Here is a 21,844-nt window from a genome sequence, read left to right as displayed (position 1 = left end):
AATACGTATGTATCGAAAATAGGTAACCTACGATGACAATTTTTTTTTCACTATGGCCCTAATGGGCCATCGTAGTAACCTCAAATTCCGCAACAATCAGCGGCATTTAATTCTGCTGATGTCAGTTCCTAATATGACACGCACGTTTGTTATTATTTACGACACACCTTCGACAAGCCTCCAGACTGTACGACTATATAGTGGGGAAAATTAGCTATTTTGAATAACTACGTTATTAACTGGATTCATTTAAAGCAGTTTATGCATACAAATAAACAAGAAAATCCAATGATAAAACTTCTATTGTGAATTTATGTATCTAATATAATATTTACTTACAAATTAAACATTTATTATGAAACGTACGAACTATTCTCAGTGGCAATGGCGAAGTGTCAATGGCGAAGCGCCAACTCCTGTTTTCCTGATGTGCTCTGTGTACTGTAACCTAGCATGCAGTGCAAGTAAAGTGTGTCATTGTTTCTGCGAAAGTATTTACAATTTTCGCCTCCGTGCTTTGAACAATCTTTGTAAAGGCCGTGTTTCAAGTCAAATATACTGCTGTAATTATTACTTGTTACAGTTGCTCGTTATACTTCTTCGTCATGTAAAGTGATCGTGAAGTCATATCTGAGATAATTTATTCCTAAACGATTGCAGCCTACGATAAACTTAACAACAAAGCAAAGAACTCACTCGGTATCCCTGTTGTGTCCATTCATCGATTTTGAAGTTTCAAGTCAAGTTTCTGAGGTCACCATACTGTAATTGTGTGAAGATAGACCGTCAGTATTCAATAATAATCCAGCAACGCGTATAATACGGCTATATCCTACTTACAGTATCACTGCAGGTAAGAAAGTGAAAGTGGGTTTTTTATTACCGTAAGTATATGCCTATATTTGAGTGGTACACATATTATGGCGCACACTGTTGGAAAATTCATGATTTAAGATCGAAACACAAACTAAAATTTGGTCTCTTGAAGTGTGCCAGCAAGTATCCAGTTATGTTTTTACCAAAGAAATACATCAAACTTTCACTCTTCCATTATTACTGTAATTTGTAGCCTGTATTTAATGTTAGGCCTAACAGTAACACTAGTAAGAATAAACATTATGGTAAACAAAGTATTCTACTATGCTTGTATGCTGTAGCTGATGTAATCCATTAATCTTATTTTAATTCTACTGTAAATTGTAAGTGCATAAGTCACCAGGAATGTGATATACCCTGGACCTCAATTGTCATCCTTTACTGCCCCATTAATTCATGTACCACTTCATTGGGAATTAAGTAAAGAGACAGTACAGAATAAAGTTAGTTGAGTATACACTTCAATGGTGTTGTGTTGTTATTTTGTTGCACTACAGGTGTCCAACTCAATTCAGCTCATCTGTTATTTCATAGTGTTGCCAGTATAAATATTTAAGAACTGTTCTATGTTACTATTCCCTCTAGGCTAGGCCTAAGCATATCTTTTGTATAAATTTGTGAAATTTGTGTAACTACATACAAGATTATTTGTAACTCTGAATTTCATATCCAGTCTACTCTTGCCACATCATCATAGTTTTACAGATCTGTAACTTGTATAGTGTAACAGCAACATGGAACTCTATAGTATCAATTAGTTATTTTAATAGTGGGCAAGTTGAATATGGTTTACCATGGTGAAGAGTTTGAATATGTGCAGGTGCAAATCAACCCCACACAGAAATGAAAAGGCCTAGTTGTTTGCACAGCTGTGCCTGTAGACCTCATGATAGACTTTATTTATTTCATAAATATTTGACCCAGAATGCACTATTTCACTGCGAAGATTTTGAGAAATTTTTCTGGCAGAGGACCCCCTACATGGGTGTCCACTTTGCATACCCAGGGTCACACCTCCTGTTTAGAATCCTCCATTTGTTGATTTTGTTGATAGGTATGAAGGTCAACGTAAGGGTGCGAGGGGAGTGGCTGCTCATCCCATGTAAGGCCAAAAGTTCCACCGAGCTGACCGTACGATGGCTTGGCAAAGAAGCTTTTAATAGATACAAGACTATGAGAGGTTACAATGGCTCCATCGAGGATGTTAAGGAAGTCAGAAAGGCCCGTGGAGGTAGCCTGTTGTATCCTGGGGACGATATTATCGATGTCTTGGATGATAACGATTTCATCCATCTCAGTAAGTAACGATGTAAAATTACTTTTGATACATTGCAATGTCAGTTATGGTACTGTATGTTAAAATGATACATGAAGTATGATGCATGCTGATGCAGCTCACAAACTGAATTGTCTCTTCTGGGTTTTTTTTATAGCCATAAAAGAGGAACATTTCCAGACATTTGACATCTCAATTAAGGGGATATTGTCTTGAAAATAAAACCCTTAAATAGCTACAGTATGGAATTCACTCAAATTTTCCTTAAATTGTGAATTGTTTATAAATTCCTTCAAATTATTTCAGAGACATTGAAATGAGTTACCTTTGGTAGCTGAATTTACTATTATCAGTGATACCAACTTATTTGAGGGTGGCGGTTTCGTGTTTGCCTGAGCAGTATGATTGACTATTTAAATGTCACTGTCCAGCATTTATTCAGCGCTAAATAATAAATTGGATACAGTATAATGTTCTCATATCAACAGTTGTCTTTCACAACGTTTCATGTTAACATTTTAACTCACTGGTCAAAGCCTCTGTCCTTTTAGCTCAAACATTCTTCTCTAAAACAAAATCTAAGAGCAAAGTTTAAGACATTTATTGACAGTAATTGATTAGAATATATTGATCAGTGATTGACAGTACATATCTGATAAGAATATATTGATCATATAACATCATTAAGTGTATAGTGACAATTGTTCAGGTTTGTTTACACATTCACAGGATGGTATAAAATAAGCAGGGCAGTCTTCACTGAATTTTGATACCAGCAAGTGGTGCTTTTTCTTTTTTTTTTCATCTCTTTTATTGACTCATTTGACAATTTATGCAAATAAACATGATAATTTTGTGAGTTCTTTAATATTACAATACAACTCAATCATTGCAAAACAATTTAATATTTTCTTATCTTTAGTTTTAATAGTACATAACAATATCAATACATACAGTGCAGCAGCAGAGACAAAACGTACAATAATACTATTCAACTATAACAATCGCGACTTGCACAACAATGAGAAGCAAAACATTACGAAGAAGAAATACTAAACAAGAAACCAAAAAAGCAATGAGACCCTTTAAAAAGAGCGCTAACTGCAAATGAAATCCTTCTTACTAAATGCAGTTTTAAATTCTTGAAGGGAGATCGGAGGATTAGGCTTATTCTTATGTATAGATAATATTCAATTTGTAAGTTAAACTTAAATTTAGTTACGAAATCTATACCCTTGGGAATACTACCCAGAGTTTTCTGTTGAAATATGAAATATTTTGCATGAAAAATTAGAAAGTTGTAGGGATGTTTGAGAGTAAGTTTATAACCCAAAAAAAATTCTTGTTTTGAAAAACAAAACTGTCTACCAAGTAGTGCTTGCTCAACATCAAGAATGAAATTAGAAGTAACTTTTCATTCACAGAAAATGTGTTCTAGTCTTTCATCTTTTTCTCCACAAAAAGTACACATGTGTAGGAGTTTCCTCCTTCCCCATGCGATATAAAAGATAATTAGTGCCAAGGATTCTATGAATGAAACGAAACTGGAAGTATTGAAGCTTACTCTCTCTAAGAGATTTTAAATGGGATAAGAAAGATATTTCGCCATTGTATGTTGTTAAGATTTAAAATAAGGTTCCATTTAGGAACTGCCTTTGGAGGAGAGACAAAATTTTGAATTAAAATGTCGTAAATATAACGTGATAAAGACGGATAACATTGAATCCTACCGAACAATGATCCCTCCCTATTCTCATGAAGATTGTTATTTACTTCTTGTTTCCATTCACCAGGAAAAGCATGAATAATACTGTAATGTTGCAAAAAGGAGCAACGTAAATTAAACTTACTCTTAAAAAGCTGAAAACTCAATAGTTCTTTGTTATCATTAAAGAGGTCTTTTATACAAACAATACCTTTCCTGTACCATGACTCATAAAATGTAATCGAATTATTTATTTTAATATTATAATTATTCCATAAGATCTGCTTCTTATAAGAACTACTTGGGACGCAGAAATTACATCCTGCCCAAGCATGACAAATTTCGTCAATGAAAACATTGCCGGTTTATACGTCATCTTTATGAAAATTACAATGAAAAAGGAAGGACCTGCCATATTTTCTTAGATAAAAATCTAACAACTTAGCCCAATGAGTGTATTTGCAACCGACATAAGGTTTTACCCATGTGCACTTCAAGCTATGGATAAAGCTAAAAATATGAGTAACATTTAAACCACCTTTAGCTATAGGATTTATCATAGTACTACATAGACCAAATAAAATTGAACAAAATTGACTCGAGGCTCTTAATAAAATGAAGAGGGGGGGGGGGGGGGGTTAGGAAGAACTTGAAAAAGAAACACCAACTGAGAAAGGGCAATAGACTTGATCAACGTTATCTTGCCGATAGGAGTAAGGTCGCGCTGTGACCACATATGAAGAATGCCTTTAAGACGTGAGAGTCGGGGAATAAACTTAAGCTGGAAAAGACTTTAATCTCCCCTCTTCAAAGTAACACCACGAGACTGAGACTGTTCGTGTGACAAGGTGCCATGATTGTAAGAAAAATTGAGGGAATTAAGTGGTGCTTACTGCTTTTTCTTTGCTCCACTCGACTTGGCTTGTAATAATTACCCTAGATGTTAATATCAATAGCTTTCATTTAAAAAAAAAAACATAATTAAACTCAAACTGGGCTGAGATCAAGGACGACTGTTGACTCTGATGCCACAGGCATCAGTGTGACCTCATAACCAGGTGTGGGGTCAACGGGTCTTCCGTAGGGTCCCTTGTGGGTGGATACATGAACCAGAGGAAGTTGGTCACTGTGTCAGCCAATAAGATCTTTTCTATATTAGTGATGGGCAGGCAAATTTCCTGGTCTTACCATGATTATGCTATGTAGGGTCAGATTGCATGAAAACTCTCTCTGAAAGAGAGTTAAAGCTCTTTAAAATCCAGACTTAGCCGTTGTAAGATATTTCAGCTATTCTCGGTAAAATTGTCTGGACATAGATTGACATTCGCCTCTCACTATTTTTCGTTTAACGGTTTGATACCTCTTAGAAATCAGAAGCTAGTAAACAAGCAAACTGCAATGATATTCCTGAGATATTTACAAATTCAAAATTAGTACCATTAATTACAGAAATCTATTTGATCGCTTTTCATGGCTTTAAATCAACATTGCCCCATTCGAATTTAGAATTTTTACTGGTAAAAGTGAGCTCTACTGGAACAATCGATGACTTTCAATAACATTTATGCTGATAAGTAGTAGATTTTGAGGACAAGTGATTCATAATGGCTACCGGAATGGACCCAGAATGAAATATGCAGAAAAGCTGGAAACAAACAGAAAAGGAATTTATAGCCGTGGAGATTAGAATTATCAGAAAGAAACTGAGTAAGATAATAGGTGAGGTGAGTTGGGTACAGGTTATTGGTAGATAAGAGAAATAAAAGTTATTGGTAGATAAGATAAATAATAGTTATTGGTAGATACGATAATGTTTTTAGCATACATCATGCAAGGAATAATTTAAGGTTTCGAGTTTTTGTGTAGCAGTGGCTCTGAATTTTGTCTAGAGCTCTAAATATAAGTAGTACTATGGTTAACTGCTATACATCTTTGCACAGTTTGTATAGCATTATGATCTATTCCATGATCTTCATTGGCTTAAAATCAAGGAGAGGGTGTACTTTAAAATAATTTTGATTATGTTTAAGTCTGTTAGATGACTGGGTCCTAAATATATCCATGATATGTTGGTAACCTCTGACCGTAGCAGAAATTTATACGTTATTAAAAGAGCCTCGAGTTAAATCCTCGTATGGGTATTGCTCGTTTGCGAAGGCTGGACCTAAATTGTGGAATAAGCTTCCTGACAGCCTTAAAGAAGTCCAAAATGCTGCTATACTTTTAAGAGGCAATTAAAACACTACTTATTTGTCAATGGTTCTGATTTCAGCCAGAATCTTGACCAGGTTTAACTTTTGTATCGTTACTTTGAGATTTATTGAGTTGTTTTCCAGCACAGCAGTGCACACAGTTTTCTGTAGTAGTTGTGCTCATAAGCCTTTATTATTATGACCTTTTTCAATGCCATACCTGTTTAAACTGTGTAGTGCCGTGTTGGTATTAAGTTTAGGAGAATGGAAGAACTGGTTTTTTTTTTGTCTCACTTTGTAGTAGTGACATGTCATGGTAGTAAACCATCAAATCTAGGCTGTAATTCGTCTGCATATTTTCAGAACAATCCACAGCATTGTTATAAATCTGTGTACCACGCAATTATAAAACCACAACTTCTCAAAAGAACCGAAATTTCTGTCAATCCTTTGTACAGATTATTGACTTTATTTGAAAACAAATAAATCATAACAATCAACTGCAAAGTTCACAACCACTCCCATTACAGATATTCTCATGATGAAAACTATAGTCAATGTTGCAGTTTCAAATTTCCTGTAATAGTCCCTTACCATTCTTGCATGGATAGTGCTCAATGAACAAAAAGTATTTTGTTTAAATCAAATGCAACTACTTATAAAGTTACTGTCCCCTGTGTAGAGTTTGTGCTATATACGCTAATATATATGTGCTCACTCAAATATTATAACGTTTGTTTCTAAGAACATCAGGTATATTTGAATCACTGTTTTGATCACAAAATGTTATGAGTTGAGACAATTTATGAATTGTGTGGGAAGCTAACATCTCACAGTATGTTTGTTCTCTCCACACAATAGAGTTGCTAAAGTAAAATGTGCATTCACCCCACTGTAAATTCTTCATCGCAAAATGTTTATATTTGATCAAGAAACAGAATAATGTGCAATTTGAATACAGTTAAAATGAAGCTGGCAATTTAAAGAATAAATGATTGTATCAACTGTAATGAAATTGTACTTGTTTGCCTGCCTATTGATTGGGACTTGTTTATCCACTATGTGTATGTACTTTCCAAAGTACACATAAAGCACCTCAAGGTAGAGCACATTAGAGTATATTAAAAATAAATGATTCTCTAAGTTTCAAATGGTGATTGTTTAGGTTTGTTTCAAACATTTTTATTTTAGAACTGCTGGCCATAAATAAATATCTGGTGAGATGTCACATGCCAGGTAGAAAATATCATTTTGAGTTACTGGTTAGAGCTGCCACGAGACCGAAGGTCCGCGAGACCGAAACTATAACTAGGCCCCGCGAGACCGAAACTATTATACTAGGTATAGAATAGTGGTAAGACAAATATTACTACCGGTAACATTATGTTGATAATACCGTAGCGCGTAATTAAAAAGAATTTACAGCCATTTCTTTTCATAGTGGATACCAGTGACTTGCACAAGGGGCTGGGATGGCTTGCATTGATACTAGGCCTCCACCAGTTGCATAACCAGGGGGTTGCAGGGGGCAAAAGCCCCCGCTCTCAAAAGTCTCGTCCCCCCCCTGCTGCCCCAAATGAATTTTAGAATACAATATAACTTAATAATTAGATGTAGCGATACCCTATTTTAAACAATATTGCCCCCTTGTCAATCTCTTTGACTCTGAAGCTCCTTTAATGGAAAAGTCTAGTAAAGATCAATGGACCATCCATAGACCATCGGTCTTGCGGACCATCGGCTGACGGATATTCGGTCTCGCGGACCTTCGGTCTCACGGACCTTCGGTCTCGTGGAGTTCCCCCAAATTACTGCACTGTCCGGGCGAAATGCCAGATGTCTGCCCACTCTCATTTCGAGTTGACAGCCACATTTCTACAGTACTTAATTCACGGTTTGGGTGCACCTTGAGTTACCTAGCACTAGAATTTGTTCCCCCTGTTTTTGTATTATTATACTGAAAAGCATTGGTTAAACCCATAACACAATAAGCAAGGCTTTTCTGTCAACTTATTGCTGAAATGACCGGATATTAAACGCTTCTCTGTTGGCTGTTGAAATATCTGGAGTGGTCTCAAACCTATATCCAATGCCTATTTTATTGTACTTTTAATACTGGTTAGAGAAAACTTGCAGGCATCAAACTGCAGGCTATATGGCAATGTATTTTACTATGTCTATTTTTGTTTGAGTAATTTTGTTGCATTTGCAAACAAATAAAACGTATAATGATGTGATCAAATTTCAAGGGCCAATGCAATGAGGCAAAACACCAAACAGTGCCTTGCAACTTTGATGCAAGGCTGGCAGTCGGGTTCTCTTAAAGCTAACCCTTGGAAATGAAAGGGAACAACAACAAAATTTGTGCCCTTCCATTTAAAAATGAGAATTCAGATGCTAGGTATCTATTCTTAATAGGCACGCATGTAGACAGAGCTTAGGGCCTTAAGGTGGAAAGTTTCGCCATATCTCAATGTCCTCTTAGTGGCATAGGAGTTGCATGCTCTGGCTTAGTCCAACAGCATCACCATTTTCATATAATTCTGATTATAAAAGACGTACCACGTCATCAACAAAAGTTGTCAGGCTGTTTTATTCTGCTTGATTCTTGAGGCAGGCTTCACAAATACATGCGAGAACAGAGTAGAAATAAATTTGTCTCTAGATTAATGTCTGCTAACTTAATCACTCTACCTCCTCTCCCCACTCCCTCCCCCTTCCTGTGGTGACCGTGCATGACCTGTCGCTCTGCCACCACATAACATCTCATAATAGTTGTCCATATAGTTAAGTTTCCAGACAAGTTTTTTCATCAGTGATAGAGACTGGTCAGATCTGGATTATGATTCGAATCAGAAGAGTCTCTCAATCATCATTGCTTTCATTTGCAACTTTTAACAACTATATATTCATATATACAATTTTGTGCACTTTTTTCACCTTATTTTTATCACTATTTTTCACAGTGGTCATAATTCTTGATCAATTGGAGAAAAAAAAAAGAGTAAAGAGAATAAATGGTCATCAAATCACTTGGAAATTTTGAAACGTTCTTTTCGGAGTCACCGATAGGCAAATTTTAGGCCTTCTACATAAGTTTATGTCTTAAACATGTACAGATGTCTGCAATTCTCCTCACCTGTATGTACCGATGTACAGCGTGACAAACCCAAATATCAAGCTAATTCTTTTCTCACATACATACTTGACATAGTGTTTGGTTTTTCTCAGATAAATTTCACTGAAATTTACAGTAAGGAGGAAGTATTAGCTCCACTGATGGTTTCCTTTCAGTCATAGAAAGAACATTAATTGGGTAGACATTAGCCTTGTTAGGTGGTTACATGTCTCAGATCTGCCTTTCTCCACTGTCTTTGTGAGTTTAATAAATGACAGCAAATGTTATCACGGGTTGACTACGGTGGTGGCGATGTACATACTGAATTTGAGGCTGTATGGGGTTGGAATTTCAGCCTCACAGACAGACTGCAGAGTAGATGTTACAATTTGACGAGTATCAGCTAACCAATGGTAGTTAGTCACTGCATGACATGCAATGTAATAAATAAAAGAAGTCATTACAACATTTCGTCACCCTGGAAGTAAACTTGGCAGTTTGAAGAACTGGTTCGAACTGGTTTGATGTAACCCTGGCAGGTTTTGTGAGAAGCTCATACACACATTTAGTGGAGTAACCTTGCTATTTGCTTTGCAACCAAATCACAGAATATGTAAACCATTAAAACCAGTTAGTAAATGTCACTTAAATAATGGCTTTATGAAATAATGTACTATAACATGAATTTCAGTATAAGAATTTCAAAAAGGTATTTCAGCTTAATACATTGACAAACTTTGCAAGAAGTTATGATCTTCAAATGCTGGCACAGGTACTGTAAAACTATTAAACTCCAGGGTAAAGTCACAATTATTGTTGAGGGACACTAGGGATTGCCTGCCTACCAATAACAAACAGTAAGGATTGTCTTTCTGTGCTTATGGGATTAAGAGCCACATCAGTGGGGAAAGGGTTGCTACGACAACAGCTTTGGAGGTCCTAATAAAGGAACTTCCAATTCTCAAAATAGAATCAGTGAGCGGAAACATTAAGTCCTGCATATTCAAATTGATAATCCCTTGATTTGCTCTATCCAAAAGCCTTGAAGGGGCAAGAGTGTCTGGTCATTGAAATCAAGTTAGAAATGAACTGAAGTACTTTATGACTCACTTTAAAGTAAAGTTAATTCAATTTAATGAAAAAATTGTAAACTGGTTCCCTAGATCCAACAATTTCACAGTTATTTCGAGTAAATCTCCATACATTTGGTTGTAAATTACCAGTTAAAGACTAAATGCAAAGAACTTCATGTGACATCAGAGAAGTTGGTTGTAGGTGCATTTTCATTAATCTACTTGGCAAAAGGAAACAGCTTAACAGTAACAAAAAGTTAGATTCAAAGCATCATGATAACTAGTCTACATTCCCCTTATCCCTCAACCTCTTACCCCTCTCCTTCCCCTTAGCCCCCTCTCTAAAGCCCCTCCTATTCCAATATGGGGGCCTCCCTTCCTAGATACATAACTTTTCAATGTTTTTATATACATGTATATATGATCGTCTCTTAACACCTATTTGCATGACATCGCAAAGTTTAAATAAAAAGTGGATTGCATTAAATATCAGAATGTGGGGAAAGAAGCCATCTGTTGTTGAATCCTAACTAAAAGTACTGCACTATTTATGTCTCTTATCACAGGCGTGTCATTTTATTTCTGGCAATTAAGTATTCACATCTAAGCAGTCTGCTTACTGTACATACATAATGTGAAGACCATGTTTGCAAAAATAGACATTGATCATATACAATGATAAAAGACATCTGTCAATGTAACTTTGATCTCGCATGATAATAAGTGTCATGGTCGATCATGTTAGTTCACAATGTATATCTTGCATGTAAATAGTATGTCTTTTCAATTTAAGAAAAAAAGTTTGTCCTTGGTGATGGCGCATGTAGGTTCAACTTTCGTGTGAAGTTTATAGTCTGTTTTTTCTTCTTCTTTATTTTCTTCCATTTTGTATTCCTTTGACTTGTTCTTGATGCCATGTCGGTGAACTGTGTGTATCTACCATGTGTGAGGTCTTGGCTTGTAAACACTATCAATCAAATAGCATTTTCTTCTGTTAAACTTCATAAATTTGTACAATTGGTTTACGGATTAACTTCAGATTGTACAAGATCCGTAGTGGTTTTTGTAGAGGTAAAAAGTCACTTTAAGGTAAAGGTTAGCAGAGGTTAAAGGGAATTGTTTTTAAGCAAAAAAACCTAAAAAAGTAATTAAAGTAAGAAACAAAACCCATCCCATAAATAAAGTTTAAATCGAGTACAAACTTTTAATATTGCTAGTAGTGAACTTGTCAACCTTGCTGGAAATATCTTTTAGGATGTCTCGGTTTGATCATATTTTCAGTTATATGTTTGATTAATACTTGGAATGTTTGGTAGAATTATCCTACTCTGCCCCCTGTCCCTCCCCTCCTCTTCCAAAATAGGGCTTGAACTTTTCAGTATATTATGTGGATGGATGAATCTTGTAGTTAAATTGATTCAATTTTTTTACCATGAAATGTCTCCATTGTATTCCATATGTCCAATTTGTCTTCAATTGAACAATTCTTTCCATAAATTTCTTGCTAAGTTTCTCCTTTCCCTTTCATAGTTGTGTCATGCATATTCCATCTTTAATTATGCGTGTCTCGTTCGTTGCTAATTTGTTCAGTTTGTCTTTAACGTTAGTTACGTCTTTCTCTTTCTTTCTCGTATAGTTTTAAGAGACGATGGAGAAATCTCGTCCAGTTCTGGATCCGTTGACACGTCACAGCAAGGACCGTATCCTTTCCAACATAGAGTTACCAGCTGTACTGTTTATATGTCATCATGAATGTATGCATGTACACACATTCACATGCAGTATGTACATCGCTATGGTCATGGGCGGCGATCATGGGGGGGACGGGAGGGACATGTCCCCCCAATATTTTAGGTGGGGGGGATATAGTATCTAATATCCCCCCCAATATTTTGTGGCATACTTTTTTTAGCATATTTTTTTTATGATATCGCTAGTAATTTCAAAATAGAAAATGCTTAGATGCAACTTACAAGGCCTGGGAAGTGCCATTTCCAGCGATCTGGGAGTCATTTTTGGCCCAAATTTTCTTTTGCTTCGCGCCAACTTATGGAAGCGCTACGCTTAGATAGTTTGCCTACAAGCTTCGCCCCCTTCCTTGGCAGATCCCTCGCAAGGCGCCTGTCTAACCATGTCACATTTTGTTACTATTTACGACCGAAAGTAGTTAGACGGACCGCATCCGTAATGAAATTTGGTTTGCCGATGAAAAAGGAAAATAGGGCTGTAGCAACCATATTTAAAATATATAAATAATCAGCCTAATTTATTTGATTTATTCAACCAACTATTATGAAGACAGTGTACACGTCACAATTGAAGACGGTTTAAATGCATGGGCGGCGATCATGATTATTATCATATAATGTCTGTACATCTCTTGTGTATGAGTGTAAGTACGTACAATCATACATTTGATCCACATCGATATGGGTTCATTGGGTGTCCATTTTGCCTGTTTCCAACTAGATTTCTAACCGCAGGCGCGTAGCCAAGGAGGCGAAGGGTAAAGACCGCCTCCCCCCCTCGAGCATATTTTTGTGGTATTTGTTTATGATATCGAAGTTTTATAGTAGCCGTTATAAGAGGTTTTAATATTTGTACACCAATAAATTAACTGTGTCTGAATTTTTGAAAATTCCAACATTCTTCATCATAATTCCCTCTACTCGTGCAATTTTGACCGGTCTGTTAGGGGTTGAAGGGGTTTTTTCTATATTGATTGTCCATAGATGAAATTTTGTGCAACATTATGGGTATGTTTTGAAGTGAATTTATTATTCAAATTCTGAACAAAATATGGGCTTAAAACCTTGAAAAGTGGGGCTGACGGGTATTGTGGGGCGTTACGTAGAATTACCTACAAAAGCAATGATCCACAGGAGATGCGATGAGGTCGAACATGATGTGTGACTGGTGACAATCTTGAAAAAGGTTATGAATGAAAAAAAAAAACTATTGGGATATGCTTGGTTCTCAGACAAAAGTGTACATCTGGTTGATCATTTTCAAGCCCGAGAAGTGCCATTTCCGGTGATCTGGGGGCTATCAAAACCAGAAATTTTCTTGTACGCTGCGCGTCAACCAATGGTGGCGCTCCGCTTAGATAGTAATTCGCCTGCACCCAAGCAATGTCCCCCCCAATATTTGAAACAAATTGCCACCCCTGGCTATGGTTGACTTGAATTGATCTAACTCAAAATAGCATTATAAGTTCACAGCTGTTTTATCTATTACATGCAGGTAGTAAGGACTATACATGGGTGTTCCTGACATCTCCGGCTACTGTTTAACCATTGTCTGATCATTATGGGATATAATTTCAATACAGCAGCTGTTTCTGTCTCTGCAGTAGCAGTTCACATGTACAGTAGCAGTTAAACACAGGTTCACATGCACACATAAGCATGCATTATATATATTATATGGTACAAATATTTTACAAAACATTTGTAAATACAGTACAATACTTAGTGCCCTCTTTGTGGCTGTAAAAATCTGAGCTAAAAGTACTTTTGCCATGCAGAAATCATGCCAGTAACCTGATGGGGTGTAATGGTTACAGAATTTTCCTGCAGGTTTAGAATTGTTTCTATAGATGCATCAGTCTAATAGCATACAGTATGTAGTTCACACTTACAGAATCTGAAACTGACTAGGAGGAGAGAAGGGGAAACATGGCCTAATTATCTTTCAGAGTCTTTATATTCATGTCAATGATTTAATAGTTCTTGTAGTGGGACATGTAGGACCACAAAGAAAAATACTATTTTAGTAAAAAAAAAAACTTTCACCACCAAATAAGTATATCAATTTTAAATCCTTAACCAAGAAAACTGTTGCCAGACAACTTTCTTTATCAGAGGTAGGTAACCTAATTTTCTACCATATTGATATACCATTTTCTTAGCTGGGTATATTCACTTCTGAATAATTTTTATGATTATTGTGCCTGGTTTGCACCTGTAGTCCCATTTCACAGCTTTGAAAGAATATTGAGCTAAACTCCAAATAGGAATGTGTAAGTCAAATGAAATTATCTTTTCAAGAAGTTTAGTACAGTAAACAATTGTATAAGAAACAGCTTATAGCTGTGTTTCATGAGAGGGGAGGGAGGGAGGGGAAGGCTGAGGTAAAATTAAAACTAACAAAAGGAAAATCTTTCTGTAAACCAGATACGGTGCGTTTCACTACACTTAATGTCAAAGTTAATGACCATATTTTATAACTTTTGCTATATATTAATTACTTATGATATAATTATTTATTAATTATGTTTTTGTTTTGCTTCATGAATATTGTGGTATCTTTCATCATCTTTTCATAAAATTTGATTTTAGGTTGTGTATTTAGATGGGGAGAGCCTCACAGCTGATGAGCTGACAAAACTAGGAACAGGAAGATACAAAATTGAGGTAAACAGAAACATTTGAAAGAATTTTTAGATTGAATATTTTAGAATTATTATATACCATGTTTGAATTTTCTAAAGGGATTTTCAGGTGATTTGAAAGAGTGGAATAGTCATCCTATGTTCCCAAATTAGAGAGTAGACAATTTTGTGTCATATTCTCTTTTAAAACTCTAGATATGGTCTATTAAAGATTGAAAAATAGGTCATTACTCTGATTGATCACAATGGTTGCTCTGTGACATCATTTTGACATCAATATGACATATAAATTCCTTTCAGAGATTTACTTTTCTTTCATAATATGACTATTGATTTGACAAATTGAGTGTGATACATTTTAAACGTTTCTACCTTTACTAGGTGTCAAAGTTTTCTGGATCTCCCCATCCCCCACCCCCGTCCTCAAATATTTGTGTCGGGCCCCCAAAAGACTTGTCATGAATGCTTTTGTCATTTTATAAAGTAGGTTCAAGCAGTATTTCCCCTCTTAGAAAAATATTGGGCCCCCTCACCTTAAAAACTTAAAGTGTTACATGCTTTACCTTTTCAACATACAATCGGTAGTATCAGTTGATAAAATGAGGATAGGCAAGGAATATTGTCATTCGAGGGTCTTAAACGAATTTTGAGTCTGGCTGTGTGTTCATATGTTATTGGTTTTTCGTTACATTTTGTACCACCTCACCTTCATAAAACTTCCATCCATCATATTCAATTAGCTTATCATTGGATCCCTTGTCTCCCTACATATGTATCATTAAACTCATTAAACATTCTAGGTTTACTGTTGTACAAGATTTCCTGTTTTCGTTGAATAAATTGTTAACTTGTGATTTTAATATCTCTGCTGCTATGTATGTATGTATGTATATTAGATCCTCCTGCAAGCAGGAACTCGCGAAGAAGCCTAATTGGCTTATCAAAGCCGCAAGCTGACCAAAGTCAGTCTCTCACATTCATATTTAACGTCCATGATTATGAATTGTTAATTGTCAACAACTCTGTAACTGGACGACATACATTAATCTGGGAGTGACTCGAACCGGGGACCTTATGATTGAAAGGCACCGGTGTTAACCACTGAGCTAACACTCCACTGAGCTAACACTCCACTCCACTATGTTGTGGTATGAGTCAGTCCCGGAGCATTTTGTTGTTTTGTTTTTGTAGTTCCACTGACTGTTAATGTTATATTGCAGGTAACAGCGAAAGCTTGGATGAAAGTAGCCAAGGCAAGAGAAATGGTGGATAAAATACTGAAAGAACAGAAAGGTAACGCTAATTCTTTATGCCTCTCTTGATACTTAGTTGTGGTTAAAATATGTAAAAACTCTTTTTCTACAAGACAAATGATTGTATCACTGCATTTTATATCAAAGTTAATCCATTCCTCGACCTAGCTCTTTCTCACATTCCATGCCCAGTCTCTTGTCTTATTTTGTGGGTTAGATGCACAGAAGGAAATTTGATTACTTTTGAGGAGCTAAGGGTTCTTTCGAGGCATTCTGCACTATGTAGGGTTTTAGACTGACCCGATACTAAATATGCAGATACATTAGAAATGTTACTTTTGAAGTTTAAAGTGCTGTGAGGTTGGGCAGCAGCAGTAGTGTGAACCAGAGTGTTGATAATTTCTCCGGGCCTCCTTTGCATATCCCGAATGTTTAAATTACAATTGTTCAACCAGTGGTGGAGCTAGGGGCAATTTGGTCGGGGGGGGCGATAATGGTCTGTAGGGGCGCTTTCGACACTATCTAGGCGGAGCGCCACAGGTTGGCGCGGAGCGTACAGACATTTTTTGAGTAAAGATACTCCCGAGATTGCAGGAAATGACCCTTTCTGGGCCTTGCTAATTTGCAGATAAACGAAGAATAAATAGCCGTTAGAGCATTTTGTCAGAAAATTTCACCAACAAAATGTGACAAATGTCAATAGGTAGATGAGAGCTGATCAATAAAAAAGTCAATAATTGTGAATAAGTAAAAAGCGGTAAAAAGCAGAAAAGGGCGCCAGCAGTCCATTTGAGTCCGTCGGGGGGCATTCGCCCCCCCCCCCGGCTGTATGGACGCTCCGCCACTGTGTTCAACCAACATATAACCAGCTTTTGTGCATTATTTCCTCCGCAACAGTTGTCTATGGTATTTCCACCGGTTTTGGAAACTTTGCTAAAGTGGTGATTTCACCTGATAAATTAAAGTAAGTAATATCTCTGTAAATTGTTTTCTTTGAAGATCGTGTTTTCGATCAAACTGCTGCGTCTGGTTTAATTCTTACTCCTAAACACACTGTATACTCTCTGGCAATTTTAATTATCAAACTGCAGCTTGATGGCTCTTGACTAGGCATAAAAAAAATCACTGCTTGTGTGACAGAGAAGAGCTGTGAGATTCCATCGGTACCACTGCCCGCTGATATGCTCTTTTCGTATGGTGCTATGCGATTTCTGTCACATTGTGAAAGCTCGGGCACACATTTCTTTGTTTGTACTGCATAGTTTTAGGAAGGGTAAATTAATTAAATGGATTTGACTATATTTCATTGCCAAAACCATATTTTCTGCACCATCATCGTCAGGGAATAATTTTAATGTTCAAATTTCATATAGCAGTATTGAAGACTGAAATTTCGTCTCTTATAAATATACTATGATTCCTGCTATACATTCTTTGGATTTGTATAGCAAGTTGACCTTTTTTGTGTAGGATTTTTGCGTATACTGGATAAAATAGTTCCCCGATCATCTTTGTTTAATACGTAGGCAACTTCAGGAGAATCTGATCAGGTCACATTCCGCTGGAGTAGGGGAACCTCTCAGCCAGGAACATACACGAAAACTGCTCGCTCTGAGAGTCAATATCCTTTCCAAGGGCTACAGTGGCATTTCTCCAGGGACACTGCAGAAGGTGGTCGCTGCATTTAATGGTAAATAATCCTCTCTCCAAGGAGGAGAGACAATTCTTCCTCTCTGTATGTATTGCTAGGATTGACTGCAATCACTTTCTGCAGCCAGTTGTTACCCTTTCATAGATTTTTGTATCACTTTTCTTTTTAGAGATAAAACCATACTTCCGAGCCTTCACTTATCTATACAAAGTCATAAGAGAAGGGGTCATAGAGTGGCCTAGGCTCTCCCCCTAACCCTTGTCCTCTCTCTGAGTTATTTGAAACAGACAATGATTTACTTTTCTATTGCTGTTTAAGATATTACACTGCAATGTGATAGATATATACAGGTATGAGGTAACTGTCATCTCAATGATGGCACCTCCCTGAATAAACCTTGCCTGTGATGGTTGTATCAAAACTGAATATTGGTGGGAAAGTTTGGTGAGCATATAAGATTTACTGAGATATGGAGGAGGGATCTGAGTTTCTTAAGGTTGGGAGGTAAAGTGGCTTGGGACCTCCAAAGAATGAAAGAGTTGTTACATATAATGATTTGTTTTAGCCCATTTGGAGTTACCAATAAGGGTGTCAGTTATACTTCAGTAATTCCATTCTCTGCCTTTGATGCTTAATGCCTCTTATCAATCTGGTTTGTAAATTATCTCTTACAGTTAGAACATGGTATATGTGTAGTATATGTGTAGTATATGAGGATTATTAGAATTAGTTGAATTAATATTGTTTAATTTCAATATATTTCAGCCTCTTGCTTACCCTGGATACCTTCAAAGGGTACAGTCGGGGCCAGTGGAGACCTTGCTCCCTTATCACATCTGGCTTTGGGATTAATGGGAGAAGGTAAAATGTGGAGTCCTAAGAGTGGATGGGGAGATGCACAGGTGGTGAGTGATTGTATGTATGTATGTACAGTATGTATGTATTTTAGATCCGGAACTCGCGAAGAAGCCTAATTGGCTTATCAAAGCCGCAAGCTGACCGAAGTCAGTCTCTTAGATTCATATTTAATGTCCATGATTATGAATTGTTATTGTCAACAACTTTGTAACTGGATAACATACATTAATCTGGGAGTGACTCGAACTGGGGACCTTATGATTGAAAGGTACCGGCATTATAACCACTGAGCCAACACTCCACATAATAAGTTGGTTTATTACATGTACTGTATACACCATCTTGTGATCACTATAGATGTTTAATGCTTGGTTTCTTGTTCTTTTCAGATCCTCAAGAGCTACGGACTTGAACCCCTCAAGTTATTACCAAAGGAGGTATGAATGACATCAAATGAAAATACATTGCCGTTTTCAGAAATAGTTTGTTATTTTTCATTAAACAGCAACTAATTTTTTTAAAATATTTTGCACCCTTCAAAGAGATTGTGTCAATGACTGTATTATTGGTTCTAGAATAACTTAAGCAGGAGAAATGTTCAATCATAAGTATTTAAAAACCCTCCATTTTTATTTGCTTCCAAATTTGTTTTCATGAAGCATTTGAACCCCGAAAGTTGCTGGTTGAATTTCATTGATTAATAGATGCAGGCAGGGAACATCAATGTAAAATCAAGGCTTGCTGTTTGTTCTATGTAGATATATAGACTGTTAGCCTCCCTTTCTCTAGTGTCAAAGGTCCAAGGTCGAAGGTACAAGCCAAAGGCTTTTAGGAGTGGGGCAAAATGTGGACTTTTTAGACCCGTTAAGGAGGCTCCTTCATGCATTCAATAACATTTTTGTGCAACTAATGATAATCCTAATTTCATGAGGACAAGTTAGGCTAGGCTATTGGCTTATAGAGATGTTCATTGATTGTTGGCTTGAGATGATAATCCTAATTGCATGAGGACAATTAAGCTAGGTTTATCGGCCTATAGAGATGATCATTGATTGCTAGCTGTAGATGATAATCCTAATTTTATGAGGACAAGCTAGGCTAGGCTATCGGCCTATACAGCTGTTCATTGATTGCTAGCTTTAGATGTCCGAAGTGAAGGTTTTGACTTTGTTTTTTACTTTGTCAAGTAACAGTGTTTGAAGCTTTTATAAACTGTGTGACAACACTTGAACAAACTATCAATGTAGTTTTTGTCCAAGAGATTAATTTGCATGGAAGGAGACCTACTAGCCTACCTAGCAGGGTAACAAACACAAGAAGATGGGATGAACTGTTTCTATATGTAACTCTCTCAAGTGCGGTCAATATCTGTGGTAAATTGTTGTTTTGTCATGTGGTTTAAGCACTAAGCCTCTTAGAAGAGGTTAACTTGCCTACTTCTTTTTAATACTGAATACAATCCTCTGTAATTTTGATCCAAATTGGTTAGCAGCTCATGCAACAACAAGTAAGCAATTAACTAGTCAATATAACCCACAAGATAGCCAGGGTAGCAAACACAACCAGCTGGTTTTAACCATTTGTCCATTCTATTGTTGGTAGCATCTGTGTTCAATTGTCAGTATTCAAAGTGTTGAAACAAACTAGGATCAGGGATCCCTTGAGTGCCTTTTACTGATTATTTTAATCCCCTGTATGGTTTTATCCAGATTGATTTACCCTCTCAGCAGTGAGCAGTCAATTTGAAGCAATGACTAACACTGAGTTCATGTTACTGTAGCTGTATGGTCGGTCAGATGAAACCAAATTGTCTACTGGGTTTCTCTGATGTTTACTGTGCTATGTACAGCTGTTGTAAAGAAAATTGGTAGCAGCAATTAAGTAATGTTGCATTTTGTAGAAAACAAGATTTAAGGATTATTTCCTGTACCTCATGTAATGTGCGTGAGATATCACACAGACCCAAACATGCAGTTTACTAGATTTCATCTCTCTCCACCTCTCTCTCTGCATCAAGTTCTGTGAAGTTTGTCACTTCCCTTACCGAAATCCCAGATCTGGGCCAGATATAAAAATCCAGATCTGGCCCAGATCTGGAATTTCAATCTGGGCCAGATCTGCATCCATATCTGGGCCAGATAAAACTTTATCTGGTTGATATAAAGAAAATCCAGATAAACTTTTATATGGCCCATATAAAATTTGATCTGGTTAAATTTTATTGCATCCATATCTGGGCCAGATAAAACTTTATCTGGTTGATATAAATATAATCCAGATAAACTTGTATATGGCCCATATAAAATTTTATATGGTTGAAGTTTATGGCTTCCATATCTGGGCCAGATAAAACTTTATCTGGTTGATATAAAGAAAATCCAGATAAACTTTTATATGGCCGATATAAAAAAAAAATATATATATGGCTAAAATGTCAATCAAATAGGAAATAAGTGGCCGAAACTGGACTAGCATTGAGAGAAACTTTCCAGCGTGATCAGTTATCTCTGTTCTGGTACGGAGACCCATACAGAGAGCAAGACACACAAAAAATATAAACACAGAACTCAACTGGATTGGAACAAAGTGGAAATATGTAATGTGCATGCACATATCACATTTTTACTATACCTTACCAAAACATTTGCAAACTGATATTGAATACATGCACATTCAAATTTTTCGCCCAGGTAAATCATATTACTTACTTAAATAAACTGGCATCGCGCGGTACCACTAGTACACTTAAAAATAATAATTGAAGGTTGAGTTCTTTATTCTTCTGTGGTCCTGTAGATGTTGATACTAAATTGCGTTGTGCTATTCTTTTATTTAATATATTTGCTTTAATAAATAAGTTCCAGGTGGGCGATATATGTTCCATTCAGTATCGAAGTTCAGTCCCAAAATATATTCCTTGTTGCCATCCGTTCCAAATAAATCTTCCTTACTTCTGACTGTTCAGTTTACTATAGAAACCTTTGCCAATGTCCTGACATCAATAGGTTATTATTTACGAATCTCCATCACCTTTTCTTAATGTACCAATCCTTTCTGTTAAACTTCCTTCTGCTCTTTACTCATACCATGTGGACACTAGTGTACACATAGCTCCCTTTCCTATCTCACTCCTAGAGTATCAAAACACATATGTCCATTGTTCAAAAGTGGCCTTCACACTTAATCAACCTCTGAGTCATCCTGTTTCAAGCTAAGACCCTGTGGTTGCCTAGCAACCCAGATAGAGATAGTTATTCCCCACCCCCCTTTGACTTAGTGTGCACTGTAAGTGATTTACTATTGAAATATATATGCATAGTGCAGTACCACAATTTAGTGCAATGTAAATCTCTATGAAAATACACTATGTAAGAGCATACAATCTTAAAGTTTTATCTGTCAATATAAAGTCAGGTATAACTGGATATACATGATGTTTATCTAGTTAT

The 21,844-nt window shown here is 36.5% G+C and overlaps 1 protein-coding gene across 1 annotated transcript in view; it reads left to right on the top strand.

Annotated features, from left to right (window-relative positions):
• Nucleotides 1-400: 400 nt before the first annotated feature.
• LOC139961442 (histidine ammonia-lyase-like) overlaps nucleotides 401-21,844 on the top strand; it is a 36,281-nt gene continuing 14,837 nt past the window's right edge. The window contains exons 1-10 of the mRNA XM_071960612.1: nucleotides 401-853; nucleotides 1,931-2,173; nucleotides 11,877-11,940; nucleotides 14,087-14,105; nucleotides 14,581-14,655; nucleotides 15,854-15,926; nucleotides 16,784-16,850; nucleotides 17,413-17,576; nucleotides 18,303-18,442; nucleotides 18,785-18,832. Coding sequence (XP_071816713.1) covers nucleotides 1,933-2,173; nucleotides 11,877-11,940; nucleotides 14,087-14,105; nucleotides 14,581-14,655; nucleotides 15,854-15,926; nucleotides 16,784-16,850; nucleotides 17,413-17,576; nucleotides 18,303-18,442; nucleotides 18,785-18,832 — 891 coding nt within the window. The 5' untranslated portion in view covers nucleotides 401-853; nucleotides 1,931-1,932. The remainder of the gene's footprint in view (nucleotides 854-1,930; nucleotides 2,174-11,876; nucleotides 11,941-14,086; nucleotides 14,106-14,580; nucleotides 14,656-15,853; nucleotides 15,927-16,783; nucleotides 16,851-17,412; nucleotides 17,577-18,302; nucleotides 18,443-18,784; nucleotides 18,833-21,844) is intronic.

The sequence above is a fragment of the Apostichopus japonicus genome, chromosome 20, assembly GCF_037975245.1.
Source record: "Apostichopus japonicus isolate 1M-3 chromosome 20, ASM3797524v1, whole genome shotgun sequence".
In the NCBI taxonomy this organism is placed as follows: Eukaryota; Metazoa; Echinodermata; class Holothuroidea; order Aspidochirotida; family Stichopodidae; genus Apostichopus; species Apostichopus japonicus.
The sequence above is the reverse complement of the archived record's forward strand: the minus strand, read 5'-3'. Positions and strand labels throughout refer to the sequence as shown.